The sequence below is a fragment of the Oryx dammah genome, unplaced genomic scaffold, assembly GCF_014754425.2.
Source record: "Oryx dammah isolate SB20612 unplaced genomic scaffold, SCBI_Odam_1.1 HiC_scaffold_29, whole genome shotgun sequence".
Classification (NCBI taxonomy): Eukaryota; Metazoa; Chordata; class Mammalia; order Artiodactyla; family Bovidae; genus Oryx; species Oryx dammah.
In genome coordinates this window covers 69,117,528-69,141,345 of record NW_024070213.1, presented here as the reverse complement: position 1 = coordinate 69,141,345, position 23,818 = coordinate 69,117,528, and the positions used below count along the sequence as shown (strand labels likewise).

The window sequence follows — 23,818 nt, the reverse complement described above, 5'->3', positions numbered from 1 at the left end:
AGGGGGATAATTTCAATAATCTTTGCATCCCCAGAACCTTACACTGTGCCCAGAGAAGAGTAAGTACTAAATAAGTGCGTGTTGTATTTAAATATTTATTCAACTCTCCATTGTAATTATTGCTATTTAAATTTTCTTCCTAAAGATGTTTTCTAAATGACAGCTCTGGCTGTTTCTTAGAACTTAGTTTAAAATCTGCAATAATATTTGCTCAATAAACCAATGAAATTTTAAAAAAAATAAATAATGGACTAAATTTTTAAATTACTACTCTGAATCTTTTATTACCTCTCTAGAGTTCCACTCTCAAGTCTTTTATTATGACTAATATTCCATTAATTCTCTGGATTTAAGACTCTAAGATTACTTAATCCAGCATTCCACCAAACATATCATGTGAAACACTGGCTCTGGAAAAAAAAAATGCTTACAGGTAGTTCCTGTTGGGGGGTGAGAGAAGTTTTCACAGTCAAACCAGATTAGGAAAATCTAGATTACATGGGCTTTAAATGAGAGTTTGTCCAGACTTTCTTATGCCAACGTCCATTGTTGAATACGTGGTATTTTGACACACCGTTATTTTACGCTCCACTATAAAGGTGGAAAGAGTTGTCAATCAAACCAGAACAATACTTCCTTATCAAAATGATTTGTATGCTGCAGCCTCATTACCAAGATGGTGAAATGTGAAAACAGGCCATCTTAGATGTGGCAACATGCAGTTTCTCCATATGAGGATGGAATCCGTTTTATAGGCTATTAGCAGAACAAGTGTTCATAATTTGGGAACTGATAAACTTCTAGTCCAAAGCCCTCATGAGGAAGAAAACCAAGGCCCAAAGATGTTGCATGACCTGGTCACACACTTGGCTAATGAGAGCGAGCTCCTGTCTGCAGCTTTCCTCCTTTAATCTATTCATTCATTATATTCCTCTCTTGAACCAGAGCTCTGTTGTACATTAACATGCCCATCTCTCACTAACCTACATGCCCACAGTCTGTTCCCACTCTCCACACCGCCACCCTCTCCTCCTCCAATTGCCTGCTAATTATAACTCCATCTCCTGCATTCCTTCAATATCCTCCAAAAGAACTGTCACTGCTTCAAATCCTAATCCAAGAAGTTCGTCAGCCATTCTGAGCAGAAAGATGCACAATGCTTTTCTTATTTCTTCTACTCCTTCCTTCGGTAGTAAAGCAAAGGAGGAAATGTTTATATAGAATCATAAAAATATGAAGTATATAACTCCCTTTATTCTATAGATAACAAAATTTGGACCCAGAGTAGCCAGCCATCTTTCCAAGAATGTATATTCCTTAAAAACAGAGCTCACATTACTTACTATGTGGCATTATTTGGATACATAAGACGATGCTACTTATTCATCACCATTCATTCATTCATTCAGCAAATATTTACTGAGAACCTATTCAATAAGTGACAGATGTCAGAAGTCTAGTTGCTAAGACGGCATAGTGAATTAAACACTCAAAAAAATCTCTACCTTGCCAGAGCTTACTATGCAGAAACCATAAGTTTTCCTGTAATAGAAATAGATTTTGATGATCAAACCTATCAACTTTCCCAGACTTATTTGATGTCCCACCTCTGCCTTTTTATATTTTTCCAGTGTATTCTCCCTTACGGCCAGGGATTAAAGTTGCACAGAATGAATTTCTGGGAAATGTCAAGTAATGTTAACACTTGAGGGTAATATCTAATTATGAACAATTTGACAAGAATGTATTTTGTTCTAAGTTTACAGATGAGGAATAGGAATAAAAGGTACAAAACAGATTCTGGGGCCAGAAGGCAAGTTGGTGGTAAAAACAAACTAGTAAATGTAGATTATGCTTCCAAACTCATTCTTCATCAATACCAAAAACAGGATAGCAAACTCAGAAACTTGCTGTGATGGTATCTAAAATTTGCATAAGAAATATTGATCAAAATGGAATATACTATGAACAGCTGTACCATTCTGCGAGCCACTATGCATTTCTGTAACAAAACTAAATCTTAAAAACTATAGCTATAAAATTTGGGGGTTTATTTGCTTGCTTAAAAATTAAGTAACCTAGCAAGTTAGATTAGCAGTACATTCTTATTTTGTAATTATGTGGTTGACTACAATAAATATATCTACTGTTGAAGGAAATGCTTACCATAGTAGTAACCGAGTAAATTTAAATTCTATAAATGTATATCTCTTAAAAGTCACTTAAATAACTAATATCTTTGTCATTTCATGGTAATTTTTATAACATCCATTCTAAAGTGACTAATACAATTGCAAATATACTAAATGTAAAAAAAAAGAGAGAGAGAGAAACCAAGAGAATTAAAATAAATGGGGATTTTAAAATTTCAAAGGGTTGATTTCAAATGCAAAGGCACAAAAATTGAGATAATTTGCCACTGCATCTCAATAAAATCTATTCAAAGCATTTTAAATTAAAATATATCTAGCAGAAGCAGCCATGAGAGATTCAATCTCTAAATAAAATGTTTAGGATGAAGCTATAAACTAGAAAAGACTGACGAAAATTCATCAAGTATCTAGCCACGTATTAGTAACTCCTTGTGAACTGTCATTCACATCCCATTCTTCATTAAACACGTATTTGCTGAAAGCAAAAGATGGCTTGTTTTAATAAATCCTTCTATGACCTGTTAGGTAAATTTTAGATAAACATCTAATAATTCTACCTATATGATTCCCAAAAGTCCGTGTTGTCTCAATAAACTAACTATAAAATTATTATTTGTTTTTAGAACTTAAAATATTTCATATTCAGTGGTCATTGTTAATTAGAGAATTTTTCAAACAAAATTAAAACTCTTTTGTGTGCATGCCTATTTTATCTGTTGATACTAGATTTTGTTATGTATTTTATCATTATTAATGTAGGTGAAGAATTTATTCTATATTTAACAAAAAATTAACAAATTCCACATTTAACAAACCATATGCCCAACACCTTATTCATACATATGCATTTATTGTTCTATAGCAATTTAGCCTCATGCATAAATGATTTTTAAAACTCATCTAATAATTAGATGCTGTACAGCATTAACTAATACTTCATTATATCACAGAGTTATTAAAACACTTTGTTTTAGTAAAGAATATAGCTGTATTCGAGTACTCATCAACATTTTAAATATAATTTTTCTTAGCTTCCAAAAATATTTTCATTCATGCAAGAAAGGACTCATGCTTAACAGTCAACATGTTAAATTAATAACATTTTCAAGATTCTATAAAAATTCAAAACATAGCAAAACAAAATTTGAAATTTTCTTTAATTCTTGGGTGGTCTGCTGAAGAAAATTTAGCTATATATAAAACCATAAATTACTGTTAAATCAGCTGTTTGGATACAAGATAAGTTAATTTATGAAAACGTGTTTTAGTTTATAGAAAGTCTACACATGAAAGACAATTTCGATGAGATGTCCAAGCACAAGGGAGTTGGAAGCCTGTTGAAAATGGAAAAAGGTTTTGCACTCCACAAATATTGTTTGAACATAATATAAGCAGAAAAAATTTGTGGCTTGTAAATCCATGTGTTCTTAACTGAATATTTTTAACATGCTTTTGTTTAAGTTTTCACAATGCACCTATGTGCTAATGATATCAATACCCTTTCAAGCTGTGAAAGAGTGTAAACCTAGTGCCATCTACTGGGAGAAGTGGATGCAATTCAATCAATTAATTGCAAATTTGTGAATTAGGGGAGCTGAAATCTGAATGTCTTTTTTTTTTTTTAAGAACTCTTTGTTTCTTTAAAAAAAAAAATAGCCCTCCACAAGGCACTTTCAATTTAATCAAATTAAATTAGGTAAGATGAACATGTAAGAATGTGAAGCCAGAGAATAGAGAGCATTAAACTGAACCTGTGGGAGAAAATTTCATTGGTGACATCAATACAGAAATTAGAAATAATGCGTTCTGATTAGAGTTTTTGTATTGGTTTCAAATGTATCTTTTAGAAGACAGGTTCTGAATCTGTGGTCAAATAGCCCTCAATTACAAGTATCAGAGTATCTAATAAGAAAAAATCTTGAAACTATATGAAAACTTGCATAGGTGCACGCATGTTTCTTCTAGGTGGACATATGTTTCTTTTCTTCTGGAGAAGAAAAGTCATAACATTAATTTATAAAAAATTTTTTTAGATTAAAGATGGTTCATGTTTTCATGATCCAAAACGGTTAAAAAATAAAAATAATACAGAAAGCCAATCTATTCGGTAGGTGAGTAGCACACCACTGACTTCAATTATTTCTTTACAGTAAATACAAAGATAACGTCAGATGCTATTAATGAAATATTGCCAGCTCAGACTTGAATAATAGTACTTCTTACTTATGGATATTGCTTTGGTGCATATATGTAGTACTTCCTCTTTACAAATGCAGAACTTAAAGCCCAAAAGACAATATTAATTTGTTCCAAAGAAAAGAGGCCAAAAGAACCAGAGTTCTTACTTCTCATGGTAAGTATTTGTTGTTGTTTATTTGCTAACTCGTGTCTGACACTTTTGCAACCCCATGGACTGTAGGCTATAATGTGTACTTATTATAGGTTATAATATGTACTTATTCATAATATATGTAATTTGTACTTATCATATGTACTTATTCTCTTCCTCAAACAGTTTATCACCAAAACTCAAATTGCTGGAGAGAAAAAGTAAAAGAAATTTTGGATAATATACTTTGAATCTGTGTTACCATTTTTTATTGTTATTTGTTTGGCTACAATGTGATTTATTCCTAAGAAATCTACCATATTCTATCAATGCAATAAAGTGAGAAAAGAAAAATTGTTTTTTTTACAATATTTTCAAAAGGCACCCAAACTATGAACTTTAATTTAACCTTCCCATTAGATTTATTTGAGGCCGAAATAGTCTCAGATAAATTTGTCCTCTCTGTTATAGCTATCACTTCACCTACATGTAAACTTTCCAAATGTTTATTCATTCATTTAACAAATATTTATTAAGTGCCAGGCACTGTGCTAAGCTCTGGAGCCACAGGCCCCTGATTCTTGGAGAGCCCTACTTAACCAAATGATAGTCCTACTTACAAACAGCATTTGCAAAGTATCTGTCTTTAAGACTTCTAATTTCTATATTAGAATATTATGACATAACACCTTTACAAACTGCCGTGTGGCTGTTCAATTCATGGACTGTTAAACATGCCAGTAAAGTCTATAAGAGTAACAACCGCATATTACATGTATGATGTTGGAGAAAAGCACAATTTATCACTGCAATTAGTACTACTTAGACAAATACTCTCACTTGGCTGAAAACTACCATGATATCTAGTCTAAGTTACAATTTGACTTAATTTTTATCAAGCACTGAAACTATATGTAAAATTGTGCTTCCTAACCCTTGCTAAGATAACCCCTTCAGTCCTGATTTAGAGGCAAGGAATTCTAATGTTCAAACATGGAAAATATTTCTGTCCTCCCACCACAACCAAGCATATTTTTCTGTAAATTCCCAGCCATTAATTAGTACCGACTCTTAAGATCTGATTAACCCAAAGCCATGTAAAAACAAAACAATGACAGTTCATAAAATCACAGAATTTCAAAACTGAAAAGATTTTCTAATTTAAATTTCTCATTTTAAAAATAAAAAGACTAAGATCTGAAGAGGTTTACTGGTATGTTCAAGGTCACACAAGTTAATGATAGAGCTGTGGTTAGTTCTCTGACTCCTATTCCAGTGCTCTTTTTTAATACATAAAAGAAACTGTTATAGGAAATTAAGAAGAGCTCTGAGAGAAAAAAAAATTACCTTTAATTACAAACATGAGCAAACCATAACTCAGATCCACTTAATAAGCTCTAAATTGAAATTATGCCTATTTAAAAATAAGAAGAAAAGGAAGTCAAAGCTGAAAAATGATAGATCAGCCTTCTGGGATATGGCCTTCATACAGGTCAGTCCAGTTATAATCAACTTTAAGAGCCTGCTCCAATTATTTTTCAGTTCTGGAATTATTTCGTATTGAATAATACCTAAAATTAGTAGGGTACTGGCTAGGGAGCAGAAGTCTTTTTGATTTACAGAGATTTTTGTTGTAATGGGTTTTGACCAGGGAACAGTAAATTAAAGCAAGACGTCAAACTTTTACCTTAATTTCCTATATCTCCAAATTTGGCCTCTTCCCTCTCTACTTGAATAAAGTAATGAAGGCTAGAATTCCCATTTCAATTTCATTTTCCTTTTCCAAAATTTAAATTGTTTGTTTCACATTATTGTTGAACTTAGCAGTGTCTTCAACATATCTACTTTTCTAAGAGTAAAATTCTGTGAATTTGAGCAGGCTCTGGGAGATAGTGAAGGACAGGGACACTTGGCCTGCTGCAGTCCATGGGGTCACAAAGAGTTGGACACTACTGAACAACAATGAGAGTAAAATTCTGTTAGAAAAATGGATGGTAACAAAGATTTTGCTGCCACTGAAGTTATAAAATATGTGCACACTGGAAATTTCATAACACTTTAAAAAGTACAAGGTTCTTGAATGGCTCAGCAATTATGGAATACTACTCTACCAAATCATTTATCAAAGTAAAATAGGTTTACAAGCCCTAAGAAAAAAAGACTGAGTCCCTCTGGGCATCCATTCGTACTAGATAGTAAGAATAAAAGAAATGTGTTGTATGTTTACAGGACTTGAATTCTGGTTCAGTGGGATGTATGAGTAAAATAAAGAGATCAAAACAACAAACTGAGATGGTTATTTCTAAAATATAAAGTGCATTTGTGGCTCCGATTAAAGAAAATGGGATGGGATGTATTGAAATGTTTTTTAAAGTCTATTTTACTAGAAAAATAGAAAAAATATATATCTATATTGATACAGATGTCTACAATGACCTAGTGAACATTTATATACAGTGCTTACTATATGTCAGCCACTGTTGTAAGCATTTTTCACATCCTAAGCTATTTTGTTCTCACAGCAACCCTTTCAGGTGAGTACTATTATTATTTCCATTTTACAAACAAGGAAGTCAAGGCACGCAACCAGTTAAGTGGCAAAGCTAGAATTTAGATGTGTGGAATTCCAGAATTTGTGTGTTTAAACATTGTGCAATAATAGTTACTTCTTAAAAATTATCATCTTTGTTGAATTTATCTTTGAATCATGTGGATATCAAAATTTAAAGACACATATTTTGATTAAACAATTTCATTATGAAACCTCTTAACTCTACAACTGTCATATCTCGAGTGATACCATGTTAATTAATAAGTTTCCATAAATACTTGGCCTCCTTAGTGTACAACAAACTAATGTTACAAGAATTATGCTAGTGCTTTCGTACCTGGAGTTTTTTTTCCAGTGGAAAACATGGTTACATGTTAGTTAAATAACTTGCATACTCCAATTATGTGCATGTGTGCTCAGCTGCTCAGTTGAGTCTGACTCTTTGTGACCCCTATGGACTGTAGCCCACCAGAGGTCTGTCCATGGGATTCCCTGGGCAAGAATACTGGAGCAGGTGGCCGTTTCCTCCTCCAGGGGATCTTCCCAACCCAGGAATTATTACACGTAGTTCATAGTCATGGCAAAGTTTCACATAGCACAGAAACTACACTGGTTGATGCTCTCCCTCCAGCTTACATACAATAAAAGAAATAAAACTTGTCAGTTCTGTAACTTGAATTTTTCTCTTATCCATACCCCTTCTTTGCACACCCACTGTAACAATCATTGTTAAGGCTCTCCATGCTCCATGAGTCCCTCCAGCCTCAAGCTCTCCCAACATACTCAGTGGCAGCAGTATAGGAACATGGCAGGTTGGGAAGCAAAGGTGTCAGGAAGAGTGGTTATGGACTCCAAGCATTAAGCTTTATTGACCTCTCAACACACACAGACATAAAAGCTATTTTTTGAAATGGACAGTGTTTACTATTCAACTATAGCTTCAAGACAAAAATCTTATCCTCACTTCTAATTAAGCTGCCATCTCTCAACCTTCTCTTAGAAATATCTGGAACCAGCACTGACCATCCATCATACTAAATCAATAAACCTATAAATGCAAACCAAGTCTTTTTACTTCCCCTTCACCCCTTCCCTAAGATTTAAAATTTTAAAAATATCATATAAGGCACTTTACGATTTGTCTACCTTTCTTTCTTATCTCTTCTAACTTGCCCTCACCCACCCAAGCAAGCCACATTAAATAACTTGTATTCCTTTGAACATACCTTGCCTTTTCAGGTCTTCATGTACTGCCCACACTACTTCATATGTCAGAAACGTCCTTCCCCCTCCTTGGACATCTGGCTAACTCTTGCTCATAGTCTGAGATTCAACTTAAGCATATCCTACATGAAGCCTTCCTTAAACTTCAGAGACCTTCCCTCCCTTCCAAAAATCTCTTCCCCTAAGCAAAGAGCTAGGACTATCCTCTGCATTCCCCTAACATCCAGGCATAAATACTTTAGTCTTATCACCACATGGTTCAATGGTCTTTACACAGTTTCAGCTCCAGCTTGTGCTTGTTAAAGAAATCGGCTTGATCTTATTTATCATTGTATCCTCACTGCTTCACACAATGCCTGGCACTCAGTTAATATTCAATGAATATTTAATGAGTTAGAATGAAATTCTCCATATAATATAGTAATAGAGAAAACTAAAAGAAAATAAAAGTAATATTGATAATAACGTTCACAGAAACTATCTGGCCATTGTGATTTTCATAACAAAATTATAATGTTAAACATAGGCAAATAGTAAAATTTTGGACTTTTACGTCTCTCTTGTTTAAATGCTTAAAATCACATTTTTAAAAAAGACTGGTTGGTGGTTCTAATTTAAGAACCAGTTAATACATGCTATAGTAATTCTCTTCATTTGGTCATTGTTAAATAGAACTTCTTTTCTTTGCAAGTACAATAACTAACTTTATTACACTAAAGTTGTTCATTTTAATTTTTTTTCTTTCCTAAAGGAATGACCACATATGGAATGAAAAGCTTTTTCATTTTCCTTTAACAAGATGAATGTCCTATTTTGTGTGATTTGGGGTGGTTTCTTATCAAGACTGCCAGCCTCTTATGAACATTATGATTTTCAGATGTGTAGTGTGCATTAAAGAATAAGAAGACATCATGAAATATTAGTGACAATTATATACTAAGCAAGGAAACTGGACAATGTTTCCAAGGGTTGTAAGGATTGTGGAAATGAATGTTACTCTAAATAGAGTGGTGATTTATAACCAATTTCCGTCTTCAAATTAGGGCCCAAGTAAAAGAAAACGAAATTTAGCAAAGCATTGTGGTGTATCATTTCCTGCAGCAGAAACACCCCCCACCCCAGACCAGTGCCCTCACTTAGAACAGCACAAGAAGCAGCAACCTGAGGGAAGCCCACAGGCTCGCAGGGCAACTGGCTGGCTCTTTGTCACCAAATGCAGCAGGTTGAATGCAGACATCACTGTGATATCTTCACCAACAAAACGAGAGGCAAAGAACAGGGGCAAGAGCTGAGTAGGAGAAAAAAAGAAAACAAAAACAAATTAAAACATCACAAATGTTAAACACGTTCACTGCACAATTGATGGTTACGGTTTTATCCGGAACTGAACACACACACACAGTGCTAATAAATTGCAAATGCCTATTTTTCAGATGGTGAGCTTACTTTCAACCCAGGCTTATTTATATCTTATGAATAAAATACACACTATATAATAGTGTAATCTGTGAACACGTTTTCCAAGAGGTTGGAAAAAGAGACAAAGTTTAAAACAGTTGAAAGGAATTAACATTTACTGACATCATACCAAGTGACAGGAACTGTCTGGGGCCAAATACACATATATTGTGTCATTTAATTCTTAGAATAAACCTAGGAGGTAGGTTTTATCACCCAATGTATATGTGAGGAAGCCAAGGCTCAAAGGTCCAAGGGCACAAAGCAAACAGCCAGTGGGGGAAAAAAAAATTAGAAAGCCTTGTTCTATCCAACTACAAAGTCCCCCTCTCTCCTCACACCACTTTGCCTTCTTCCAGCAATTATTTGCAAGTCTGGAGAAGACTGCAAAATCCTGTAAGATTAAGAGATTTCTTTTGTTAGAGTTTCATACTTTTAAAAAATAGAGAGCCTAATAACCTAAGGACAACTAGGAGGCTTCACTGTAGAAACAGCGTTACGTTTGAAGACGATATATCAACTACGAATTTTCATTTGATTTTATGATTTATAATTTCTAGATCAATTCTGTAACCAATATTCACAACCTAGCCTTAAAGGGGGTAAAAATAATTTTTAAAGTTTTTGGAAATGAATCATGTGGAACTGTGTGAATGTTAAACTTTTTTTTTTTTTGAAAAAATTTTTTTGAATGTTAAACTTTAAAGAAAATTTGTTAGGATTTTCTTTAAAGTTTTAGACAATCTTTCAGTTGGTAAAGATTAACTTCAAATGAAGGTGGAAATACTAGATGAATAGTAACTTCCCATATTTTATTTAAAATTAACATTACAAGTGCCCTTAACCACTAAATGTCCAAAAATGGATATAAAATTAATGTCTCGTTCATTTCCTGACCCTCACTCCCAACTCCCTCTCCCCCCAAATAAAAGTCTGTTCCTGGTCTCTCCTGACCTCCTCAAAGAACAAACACATAATAAACAGTAATATATTTGACCAAATCACTCTGGAGTATATCTGACAGAAATCTGCTTGTATTAACATGCCTGAACTCTGACTTCTCCAAACTAAACTCACTACAAAACCAAAACATTTTTGTGTTACTAACTGGAGACAAAAAGGAGGAAGAGGGAAGGTAAGTATCACAATGCACAGCCTGAAAGAACCATTAAACATAAATAAACATGTCATTTGCACGAGTGACTGCAGAGCAGGGGAAAGAGAGCATTCCTTTGGAGCAGACTACTGACTAATAAAAGATCAAAGGTCTATACCTCACAACACTATAAATAAAAATGTATTTTTTTCCCTGTGGCCTTCTCTGTGAGGAGTAGAGTGTGCACGGTGAATGTAATTACTTAGTAAAGCTTCGGCCTCATTGTGCTCCTGCAGTTGACCATAAAACGTCTTCCTATTCTGTTTCATCAACTGCTGTACCAGGCGGCCTGTGCGCCTACCGATGGCCACAGCCATCTGGCTTGTGTCAAAGCCAGCACACAGGAAGAAAGGGAGTGATGTCACTCTGCAGGTCAGGCAAAGAACAAAGATGCATTCTGTAATTAAAAGCTGAGGGCCTCAAATACCGGGGGCCCTTCAGCATGATATGACGGCGTGATTTAATGTTCTTACGCTTGCCTTTATTTCTACCCAAAAAGCCAGGGCTCCATCTAGTGGCAAATTAGTTTTGCCCAGTTTTTTTTTTTTAAAAGGGAACCCATCTGTGTTAGCATCCAACAAAGCAGAGTAACAAAGTGACTATTTCCAGAGCAATCTAGCCTTTTTAACAAAAAGTACAGTTTGTCACAGCGCCCTCTGTCCTCAAGTCCTACAAAGCATGCCCTTTCATAGATTGAGATCGTGAGGATAACAGCCAAAGCAGCTAATTTTGCAAAAATGCACCAGGTACTACAGTCTACCCTGAAAAAAATGTAGCTGAGATGGAAAGTGAGAAATATTTCTAGAGAATGGATACATGATTCTAGAGAATGGATACATGACTCTGGATGCCTTGGTGAAATCAAACTCATAATGTTGTACTCCAGGAAACAAAAGTATCCCAGTTAATATGGCTCCAAGTGTGACACCAGGAGCAACTCATCTATAGCACAGAAAATAGAATATTTTTATGATGAAACAATGTAACAAATTTAGTGTAAACTAACCGTTTTCCACTTAGTTTCTCTTAGTTTATGCTTGCAATACATGAAATAAATGTTGACAAACCAATCTAAACTGCAGAATACACTGGATGAAAGACATGATATCATAATGGATGGGTGGGATCTATGAGATCGGACTGCCTGGGTTTGAAGCCTGGTCCTGCCTCTAAGGAGTGGTGTCACCTTGGCAAAGTGGCTTACCCTCTCAATGCCTCGATTTCCTCAACTCTAAAATAACAATTAAATCAGTTAATTGGTTAGAACCACTTGGAACAACTCCTGGCACATAGTTTATGCTCACAAACATTAGCTCTTACTAGTATATATTTTTTAATATTTATTTATTTGATGGCATTGGGTCTTAGTTGTAGCACATAGGATCTTCAGTCTTCATGGCAGCATGTGAGATCTTTTTAGTTGCAGCGTGTGGGATCTAGTTCCCTGACCAGGAATCGAACCTCAGACCCCCTGCATTGGGAGCTCAGAGTCTTAGCCATTGGACCACAGGGAAGTCCCATCTTACTAGCATTTAAATGTACAAATATTTGTTTTTATTTTAAAATTATATGAATCAGAAATTTCTAACAGTTCATTTATATCCAATGATATTGAGCCTTAGTAGGCCATTCTCCAAACACTGATTCTGATTTAGGCCAGAAAACTTACTACACTTGGATTGATTTCCATGGTAGGATAAAGATATTCTGAGCTTGGCAGCTGATGAAACCCTTGCCATATGACAGGCAGTATTCTAAGCACTTCACATTTATTAGCTCTTTTAATCCTTAGGACATTAAAAGGTACATATTATCATTTTCCCACTTTTAGATATAGAGATTGAGGCATAAGGAGGTTAAGGAATTTACCTAAGATCTCCTGGCTGGTAAGAAGCAGAGCTCTTAAGTCACTGGACTGAATGATTTAACAGATTGAACCCAAGGCATCTAGTTCCAGGACCAGTGCTCTTGACCACTATAATTGGCATTGAAAAGTCTAAGGTTGTTACCAATTCACTTTACATACTCTGACTCTATGTTCTCCTAACAGACAATGTGGCTGATGATAAATACTTAATAAAGATTCACTTAATTCAAAAAGAGGAACTAAATTATTTAGTTCCAGCGAAGAGGAACTAAAGAGCCTCTTGATGAAAGTAAAAGACAGAGAAAAAGCTGGCTTAAAGCTCAACATTCAAAAAACTAAGATCACAGCATCCAGTCCTATCACTTCATGGCAAATAGATGGGGAAACAGAGGAAACAGTGACAGACTTTATTTTCTTGGGCTTCAAAATCACTGCAGATGGTGATTGCAGCCATAAAATTAAAAGACACTTGCTCCTTGGAAGAAAAGCTATGACAAACCTAGACAGCATATTAAAAGCAGAGACATTACTTTGCCAACAAAGGCCCGTCTAGTCAAAGCTATGGTTTTCCAAGTAGTCATGTATGGATGTGAGAGTTGGACCATAAAGAAAGCTGAGCTCGAAAGAATTGATGCTTTTGAACTGTGGTGTTGGAGAAGACTCTTGAGAGTCCCTTGGACTGCAAGGAGATTCAACCAGTCCATCCTAAAGGAAATTAGTCCTGAGTATTCATTGGAAGGACTGATGCTGAAGCTCCAATACTTTGGCCACCTGATGCGAAGAACTGACTCATTTGAAAACACCCTGATGCTGGGAAAGATTGAAGGCAAAAGGAGAAGGGTACAACAGAGGATAATATGGTTGGATGGCATCACCGACTCGATGGACATGAGATTGAGCAAGCTCTGGGAGTTGGTGATAGACAGGCTTCCCTGTCTTAGCAACTGAACTGAACTGAATTCAAGAAGATTATTTGAAGACTCTTTTGACTTTGAGTGAAAAAAAGTACAGAGTTAAGGAAGCAGAAAGCCTGAGATATACTCAGATGTCTAGATTTAATTTTTCTGTCCCACCACATGTAACTTCTCTTTCCCTTTCATCTTCAAATTTTTTCTCTACACTCTTTTGACACACCTTTAGGATATATAACCTAGAGAAGCCTAGGATTTAGCCCACTTGCATCTACTAAAGCTTCAATATGTTGATGAAACGGTACTTCTGAGGATCAAACCAACCAACACTTACTCTCCACACTACTCCCCCCACCGCCAAATATTCAAGTTTCAATTAGCCTGCCTTTTCCCATCGAGCCCCTTGAGCTGCCTGGACAAAGACCCTAGCCAGAAACAATCCTAGTCCAAAAAGAGGCAAAAGAAACACATTCTTTGAGTGATGACAATCTTTGGGAAAAGAATTAGCATTAAATACCCCTTACACTGCCTTGTGGTCCAGTGGCTACAATTCCATGTTCCCAATATAAGGGGCCCAAGGTTAGATCCCTGACTGGAGAACTACATCCCACATGCTGCAACTAAGAGTTTGTGTGCTGCACCTAGAAAGATTTCTCATGCCGCAACTAAGACTCGGCACAGCTAAATAAATAAATAACATTCCCTGGAAATCAATACTGAGCAAAGACTGATCTCAGTTGGCCTTGGCCTACAATAGCTTGGAGCAGGGCTTGAGTTCCCAGCCAGACATTGGGTCTGGGTCACGGTGGTGAAAGCACCAGATCCTACCCACTAGGTCAGTGGTCAGTGACAAGGGCCCTGGCCTTCAGCTTTGCAGAAAGGAATTTCCACAAAGATATAAAGTAGTGAAGCAAGTAAATTATTTATTAAGAGGTAAAAAAGAGTATAATACATGTGGATAAACACACGGGCTGACTCAGAGAGAGAGAGTCGCTGAGTTGCCCCCTTGAGGCAGTTTGAATTAGTTTTATGGGGCATTTCTGTGTCTCCTTTGACCAATCACAGTCAATACCTGGTATATCTCAGGACCCTCCCATGTGTACTCTTAACCAAGACGGATTCTACCGAAGAGGCATTAGTTAGCATCATTCCCCTTTGACCTCCAAGGACATTTTCTGTGCATGTGTAGTCAGGGAGGTCTCCTGATTTCAAGAATAAGAAACATGTGGTCTGCACAGGGCCCAGGCACCTCCCTTAACTGTCCTGCTCTTCTCATCTTGGAGTTTCAGTCCATAGGGAATGAATTTCCAATCGCTTTGCTTTGGGGGGTGGTACAGGGGGCGGGGCAGCAGCGGCATCTACTTCCTGCCTCAAGACCACCCAGAAAATCTACAGCTCCCCAAGTTTATCCTCAACTTCCTCACTTTTATATTGCTTTTTGTTTGCCTTTTATGTATTTTGAATTGGAGGATAATTGCTTCACAATGTTTTATTGCTTTCTGCCGTACAGCCACGTGAATCAGCCATATTGTACTGTTTTTGACTCAAATAATTTCACAGGTGAATAACATTTATAGATAACCAACATGTTCTTTTTAAATGCTAGATACAATTTACACATCTTTCTAATCTCTCATAATATCTAATACATCACTTTGGAATTATTTAGTGTTTAAAAATAGGGGTTGAATGATACCTAACGAGTAGTGTTGAGAACAGAATTAGATTACACAATTATCTATAATTTTCTGCTTGAAACTTTTTAATGATTCCTCTCTGCATGTTGCAGGGTTTTCCAAACCCTGTTCTGAGAAACAGGCGTTACCCCTTCAAACAAAATTAGTAGTGGAAATGCTACCTAATAGGAAGGGCTGGAGAGATTTCACAATAAATACACCTGTCTCAGCTGATGCCTTTCAAATGGTTTTGACCTTATAACACCCCTTTCTTTCCTATCACCAGCCCACAGAACACATTCTGGTAAATCCTTTGGATCATGTCCAAATTACTGAACAAAGCATCTAAAGTTCTACATCTAGCTGCTGCCTAACCTTCAGCCTTTTCTCTTGCCATACTCCACATCCCACCCCACCCCACGTTCCTGCCATACCAATATACTCATTTGTTGTTCAGTCGCTAAATTGTTTCTGACTCCTTGCAACCCCATGGACTGCAGCATGCCAGGCTTCCCTGTCCTCCACTATCTCCTGGACTTTGCTCAAACTCATGTCTATTGAGTCAGTGATGCTATCTTACCAGCACATCCTCTGCCACCCTCTCCTCCTTTTGCCTTCAATCTTTTCCAGCATCAGGTTCTTTTCCAATGAGTCAGCTCTTTGCATCATCAGGTGACCAAAAATAACTTTCCGCAAACAGGTTTGCTGTTTCCTACTTCCACTTCCAAATCTTTCTTCATTCCATATCCTTCTCTCCTTTCCCCACTCTCAACTCCCACCCCTTCTAACTTCTCCTATTTGAGTCCCCAGTGAAGCACTAAGCATGCTGTCTCATCCCTTATTAACAATTTGTAGGGCAATGATTTGCTCACACCCTGCTCTTCTAGATTATAAACCTCTTAAGCATAGAGACAGTTTCTTTTTCATCTTTGTATCCTAGTACCTGGCACCTAACAGCCATTCATGTGTTGAGTGGAAGAATGATTATATAAATAACTGACTATGGAAATGGTTGTTCAGGATCATCACTTCCCACCCTGCTAGCTCTGCCATCTCAACTATTTAATGGTGCTTAAAGGTAAGACTGTGAATTAAGATCAGTTGATTCCTTCATGGCAATTAGAAGTATCTGTGAAGAGGTAGGAAGTTGAAAGTGCAATCTGACTTGAGATCCGAAGATAATTCAAATGCCCTATTTTGGTCAAAAATGTTTACTTCTCCATCTTTTCTTATCCCTAGAACTCCAACATCCAAAAATTTGACAAACGTTAGTTAGTTTTTTGGTTTGGGTTTATTTTTATTTCATTTTACTTTTTTTCTTGCAATTGAACAATCATCTGCCAAAGAGAGATGATATAAACAGGAAAGCAGGGAACTCACACAGTTAATAATTAACTCCAAAATAAATGAGCTGATTGTGCTAGTGGATTTAAAAAGTCAAACCTAAAGGTCAAATCCCTTCCAATAAATGCCAAAAGAATGTCTACAGCAGTGGTTTTCCATGAGTTAGTAAAATGTTCCCCCCAAAACTTCAAGGGCCAACACAAAGTTGACAAATTTGAATTTTGTCAAGAACAAAAAGCCCCAAACCCCAATCTCACCATAATTTCAGAAAAGAAAGATTATATTGACACCAAGAACTCAGAAAACCTCAAGATAAAGAATGTTCTTTTGAATAATATATTTAAGTTTTGAAGTAAAACATTTCATTGTTGCTATTATTCTCATTTCTTAGGAAAAGAAGAAACTTCATCACGGTCCAGCATGTGGAAACCGCTAATCTAAATGTCTACGATACGGTTCTATACTTGGCACCATGACGTCACCGACTTGATGGACATGGTTTGGGTGGACTCCGGGAGTTGGTAATGGACAGGGAGGCCTTGCATGCTGCCTGTTCATGGGGTCGCAAAGAGCTGGACACGACTGAGCGACTGAACTGAACTGAACTATTTGCTGAATGAACTGATCAACCAATCATTTACTTCTCAAAATTAACATGCCTAATTAGCTAGAATCTAGAATCGGGCATTTCTTTTGTTAAGCAGAGAACTTTTTGTATTTGTTATAAGAAACAATAGAACCCCAGCTATCAGAATCCTCAATCTTCCAAACCATTTAGAGATAACACTTTTAAGATACCAAATTTTAGTCAGCTCACCTATAAATTCCTACCACATAGAAAATAATGTATTAACAGCTGATGAATATACAAAGATATATGCTGTCAAAAAACATATTAGCCTAGATGGAACCAAAAGATACGTACTCAATGCCTTTGGGAGAAGGCAATGGCAACCCACTCCAGTACTCTTGCTTGGGAAATCCCATGGGCAGAGTAGCCTGGTAGGCTGCAGTCCATGGGGTCGCTAAGAGTCAGACACGACTGAGCGACTTCACTTTCCCTTTTCACTTTCGTGCATTGGAGAAGGAAATGGCAACCCACTCCAGTGTTCTTGCCTGGAGAATCCCAGGGATGGGGGAGCCTGGCAGGCTGCCGTCTATGGGGTCACACAGAGTCGGACAGGACTGAAGTGACTTAGCAGCAGCAGCAATGCCTTTACTGAGGCAGAAATAAAGTAACGTGGAGTTTCAGAGGAAGGACAATTTCTTCCAGCTTAGGGGGCTTCTCTGGTGTATCAGAGGGTAAAGTATCTGTCTGAAATGCGGGAGACCCGGGTTCAATCCCTGAATTGGGAAGATCCCTCAAAAGGGAAATGGCAACCCACCCTAGTACTCTTGCCTGGAAAATCCCACAGACAGAGAAGCCTGGTAGGCTACAGTCCGAGGGGTTGCAAAGAGTCGGACTCGACTGAGCAACTTCACTTTTACTTTCACTTTAGGGGGAAGGAATGGCAGGGTTATGAGGGGTTGGGAACCAAAGAAAAGTTACATAAAGAAGAATACTTTATTTAATATCTTCAGGATTAGCCATTTTTTAATTTTTTGATCTTAGCATCCCTTTACACTCCCTATGTAAAAATTATCAAGGACTGCAAATGCCTTTTGTTTCTGTAGTTACACCCACCAATATTTACTATATTAGAATTAAAACAGCCACTTAAAAGTATTTGTTTATTCCATTTAGAATAACAAAAATAAAAATAATAACTGAAAAATAACTAGATTAGCTAAAACAAACAAATAAATATTTAATGGGAAAAGCTTTACATTTTTTTCAAGTCAATCTCTCTAATGTCTGGCTTAACAGAAAATAGCTGGATTCTCATCTCTGCTTCTGCATTTAATCTATTGTGATATGTTGTTTTGGTTGAAGTATAAGTAAGTTTTAGTCACTCCGTCAGGCCCGACTCTTTGCAACCCCATTGATTGCAGCCCACCAGGCTCCTCTTTTCCAGGAAAAGATACTGGAATGGGTTGCCATTTCCTTCTCCAGGGGATTTTCCCAACCCAGGGATCAAACCCCGGTTTCCTGCACTGCAGGCAGATTCTTTACCAACTGAACTACAAGGTTGAAGTGTATACATGAATAAAATCTCACCTCAGTCAGATAAGTAGTTGGAAAATAGAGAAATATTTTAACAGCTTTTTCAGATAACTACAGATATGCTTCTTTGGTATTAACACCAAAATTCAACGATGACAGTCTGAAACTACGTATTATCAATGAACTTTTCACACTATTATATTAAAATTCATTGGTCTATTTTGCATTTTGACTGGATCTTTTAACTGCGCATGATTTTGTAACATCATGCACTGTTCATTTGGAAAACAGTGGTTCATCTGGGTTATGCACATCTGTCACATGTTGACACATTTTGTTTTTAGTATCAAAAATCATATTCATTAATAGTCACCACTGATTTTTTCAGGTACATCTTTAAATGTTGAGAAGCTGTCAAGCTCACAGTGGCAGATACATGTTTTCCAGAATTTTGTTTTTTAACTTGAAAGCTCAGCTTTTATCATTGCCAACAAATACAGTCAGTTGTTTTCCTTAAAGTGACAGAATCACTTTGTTCATTCTTAAGAAAATATCTGCCAAATATCCAATTTATCTAGTTCTTTTTACTTATTTGGCTGCACCGAGTCTTAGTTGTGGCACGCAGAATCTCTAGTTGTGACATGAGAACTCTTAGTTCTGGCATGGGGGATCTAGTTCCCTGACCATGGAAACCAGGTCCCCTACATTGGGAGCACAGAGTCTTAGTCACTGGACCACCAGGGAAATCCCCAGATATCCAAGTTTAAATAACCATAGGCTTCAGTAGTTCAGAGGGTCAAGCATCCACCTGCCAATGCAGGAGACATAAGAAATGCGGGTTTGATCCCTCAGTCGGGAAGATCCCCTGGAGAAAGGAATGGCAACCCACTCCAGTATTATTGCCTAGAGAATCCTATGGACAGAGGAGCCTGGCGGGCTCCAGTCCATGGGGTCGCAGAGTTGGACATGACTGAGCAACTGACACACACACACAGTTCATCTTTTGGTCATTCTGTCAAGTGAAATGGTGTTTCAAACAGTCACACCAGTACTTTTCCTGGAGACAACTTTGCATTGTGGAAGCACTTTATAAAAATGTATCTTTTATTTTTTCACACACAATATTAAAAAGATATGCACTCAAAATCTAGATTTAATAAAAGTTATATAAATTTTACTACTTCATCAAAGGCATTCTTAAGTGAAAATGGCCTTTTCTCCTATGTGGATGTTAGTGAAGAATGGAATGACTACTAATAAGATTTGTTTCCACTGCCTCTCTTTATGCTAAAACACCAGCAGTTTCAACTGCTCTAAAACACCAGCAGTTTCAACTGCTCTTGCAACATCAACCCAAATGTCAACACAGTGAAAAAGGAAAATAATGTCAGCATTATTATGAAAATAGTTTTGACTTTGTGAATCCTTTGAAAGGCTCTCAGATCCCAGGGATCCTTAGTCCACACGTTGAGAGGTGCTGGTCTAAGCCTCTGGTTGACACATAGAAAGCCCAGAAAATGTTTCATAAGCACTTGGGTTTTTTTATGTTTTATTTTTATTATTTATTTGGCTATGGTGGGCCTTAGTTGTAGCATGTGGGATCTAGTTCCCTGACCAGGGATTGAACCCAGGTCCCCTTCACTGGGAGTATAGAGTCTTAGCTACTGGACCACTAGGGAAGTCCCCATAAGCACTTGTTGAATAAGTGAACAGGGAACAGAGAACTACATTTATAATGTAACCCATGTTGTTTAGAAAAAACAGGTGGTTAGAAAATAATACCAGTAGTATTTAGACCTCTTGCTACTTCTAAGGTAATTAGTTCATTTCCTACTTCATCTAGTCTATGGAAAAATGCAAATGTAAAATTTTGAGTTAATCAAATTGAGGAGGATAGTTATGACAGATTTCTGAAAGTAACAATCAGAACACTACAGCCCAATTTCCTCAGCACCACTCCTTGCAATATAAAAGTATACGTCCTGCTAAGGGATAAGAAAACAAATTATGAATTATTGCTATGTCCAGAAAAAGGAAAATTAATTTGTTGATAAGCTCCAATCAATACTTTAGCCACCTGATATGAAGAGCCAACTCGTTGGAAAAGACCCTGATGCTGGGAAAGATTGAGGGAAGGAGAAGAAGGAGGCAACAGAAGATGAGATGGTTGGATGGCATCACTGATTCAATGGACATGAGCTTGAGCAAACTCCAGGAGATAGTGGAGGACAGGGAAGCCCGGCGTGCTGCAGTCCGTGGGGTCGCAAAGAGCCGGACATGACTGAGCGACTGAACACAGCAACAGTATTTATTGAACCCATATCGTGTACATGGTACTGTTAATTCATGTACTGCTAGTAGAATTATCAAGGAATTAGAACTTTCAGAAATACCTGAGAATAACAGAATTGTTATGATTAAGTTTAGAACTAGAAAAATTCTTGAACACCTAATGCAGAGATTTTTGAACATGACCACTCAAGAGAGGTAAAATAATTAGATGAAAGGCATTTCACAACAAATTTGTTAAAACTGTCTTTAGATGCTGAAGTTTGAGGATAAGGGTTTTTTGTTGTTGTTGTTTTGAGGATACAGTTTTTAAGAAAACAACTAGGATATATTTAGAATTATCTCTTTAATAATGCACTTTCCTTCACTTGTTTTCTGAAGTGTTTTCTTCAGAAACTAGACCTAGAACTAGCACCAGGAATGTGCAGCTTGGGCCACCTGCTCCTCAGCCTGTACATATCATCTGTGTATGACTACGTGAGGATGTTGCTCATGAAATATCACCCATCATGGGTATCTCAGTGGAAAAAAAGTGGGAAAAACAATGAATTGATCCAAAGCTCTTATTTTGCAAATAGCAAAACAGAGATAAACAGACCTAGCAAAGGTCAGAAAGTCATTTGGGGAAAACATTAAGCTAAAACTCCTTTTATGTACATATTGTGACATCTACACTTTCTTTTTTATTCGGTTCACACAAAAAAATAAGAAAAGGACATACAGAATTGTACCTAATATTGACAATGCAAGGGTTACTCTGTGTCCATTAAGAAGGTATACCAATGGTATAATTAAAATAGAATTATGTATATAAGTCCATCTTCTGATGTTCCTTTTAACTCTACTAAATGCTATCTTTTTACAAGGATTCCTGTTTTGTAGTCCCTGGAATTCTCCAGGGCAGAATACGGGAGTGGGTTGCCATATTCTCCTCCAGGGGATCTTCCCAACCCAGTGATCAAACCCAGGTCTCCTACATTGCAGGCAGATTCTTTACCGTCTGAGCTAATAGGGAAGCCGAGGAATACTGGAGTGGGTAGACTATCCCTTCTTCCCGACCCAGGAATTGAACCAGGGTCTCCTGCATCGCAGATGAATTCTTTACCAGATGAGCTACCACGGAAGCCCAGATATAAGTCCATCTTCTGATGTTACTTTTAACTCTACTAAATGCTATCTTTTTTCCCAGGATTCCTGTTTTGTAGTCATCTAGTCAAATGCAGGCATTTATTCATTCTCACATTAATCTATTCTTAATATTAATTTATTTTATTTGGCTGCATCGGGCCTTAATTACAGCACTAGGGACCTTCATTGCATCATGTGGGATCTTTCATTGTGGCGCACTAATTCTCTAGTTGAGGCACAAGGATCAGTAGTTGTACCACAAAGGCTCAGTTGCACCATGCAGACTTATTTGCCCTGCTTCATGTGGGATCTTAGTTCCCCAACCAGGGATCAAACTCAGGTCCCCTGCATCACAAGGCAGATTCTTAACCATTGGGTCATCAGGGAAGTCCCTCACATTAATATTTTAAAACTTCTATCACCAATACAGAATATAAATCTTTTTCTTCTAAATTATACATTGATTTCATAGTCCACAGCATCTACATTACATGTGTTTCATCTAAAAACCTTTTCTTCATATTTAAAAAGTGCCAACAGAAAAGCAAAACCCACATAAACAAATCGCTTTTGATTACTGTTAAAAAATACCTTCAGAATTTTTCAGTCTTTTTGACTGTTTCATTTTGTTGTGTTTATGTAATAGTTTTGCTTTTCTAGTACTTGAGTTCAAATTTAAACCTTCTCACCAACTAGCTAGGTTTCATTTGACAAGGTTTACTCTGAGCTATGAAAGTCTCATTTGTAAGTCTGGAGTTTATAATAGTTTCCTTGCAAAACTGCTACTAGAGAAGCCCCTGGCACACACAAGTTCATGTCCATGTCTGTATCTAATATCATTTAATCTTCACATCAGCCCTGAGGTAGGCACTCCTATATGTGGTAGTCATTAGTGCTACTTCCACAACACTCTGAATCTCCATTTTCCAGGTACTTTCTGGGCCCCTGTGGTTGCATGAGATCGTGTCACTAGTCCTGGGGAGGAAGTTGTGAACAGAAATGATACCATGTGCCACTTCTAAGACAGATCACTTAATTGCTGGCATGAAGCTCTCCAGAACTCTCTTTCTCTCCAACAGTGATCAGCAATGTTCTATAATTAGATGATGGCTGCTCCATTAACCACAATCCTGGAGTAGGAGACGTGGAGCAGAGTTCCCATCTGACAGACAATGAACATGAAATACAAGCAAGAAATAAAACTTCAGTGGCTGAAGCCACTGGGATCTGAGGATTATGTGTTCCAGCAGAAACTAAGGTTCAGAGAATAACTTCCTCGAGGTCAAATTCTGTCAGAAGACAGAATTTGAACTGAAGTCTATTTTAATCTTTCATAGTACATTAAACATTCCTCAAGGGCAGGGACTCTTATTTCCCAGATAGCTGTCCTTGTTTAGAAAAACAACAGGGTCTGAAGGCTGAGGAGTCCAATGCCAAAGACAATGAGACCACTCTGAAAAGACCAAGGTCTTCCTCTCATTAGTCACCCCTTCTATTTCTAAATACCCCAAAGAGAGTCAGAAGATATGGCTCTCTTTTCATATTCAGACATAAAGGCTAGGAGAAAGCTACTTCACTTTAGATCTTCTGGACCTAACAAATAAGTCCCAACCCTTCAAGAACTAGAG

At 37.0% G+C, this 23,818-nt stretch overlaps 1 protein-coding gene across 2 annotated transcripts in view; it reads right to left on the bottom strand.

The window, feature by feature from the left end:
• The window catches only part of MSRB3 (methionine sulfoxide reductase B3), a 183,311-nt gene that overhangs the window by 133,339 nt on the left and 26,154 nt on the right, over positions 1–23,818 (bottom strand). For both annotated transcript variants that reach the window (XM_040233387.1, XM_040233388.1), the window contains exon 2: positions 9,419–9,545. In XM_040233387.1, the coding sequence (XP_040089321.1) occupies positions 9,419–9,494 (76 nt within the window). In that variant the 5' untranslated portion in view covers positions 9,495–9,545. The remainder of the gene's footprint in view (positions 1–9,418; positions 9,546–23,818) is intronic.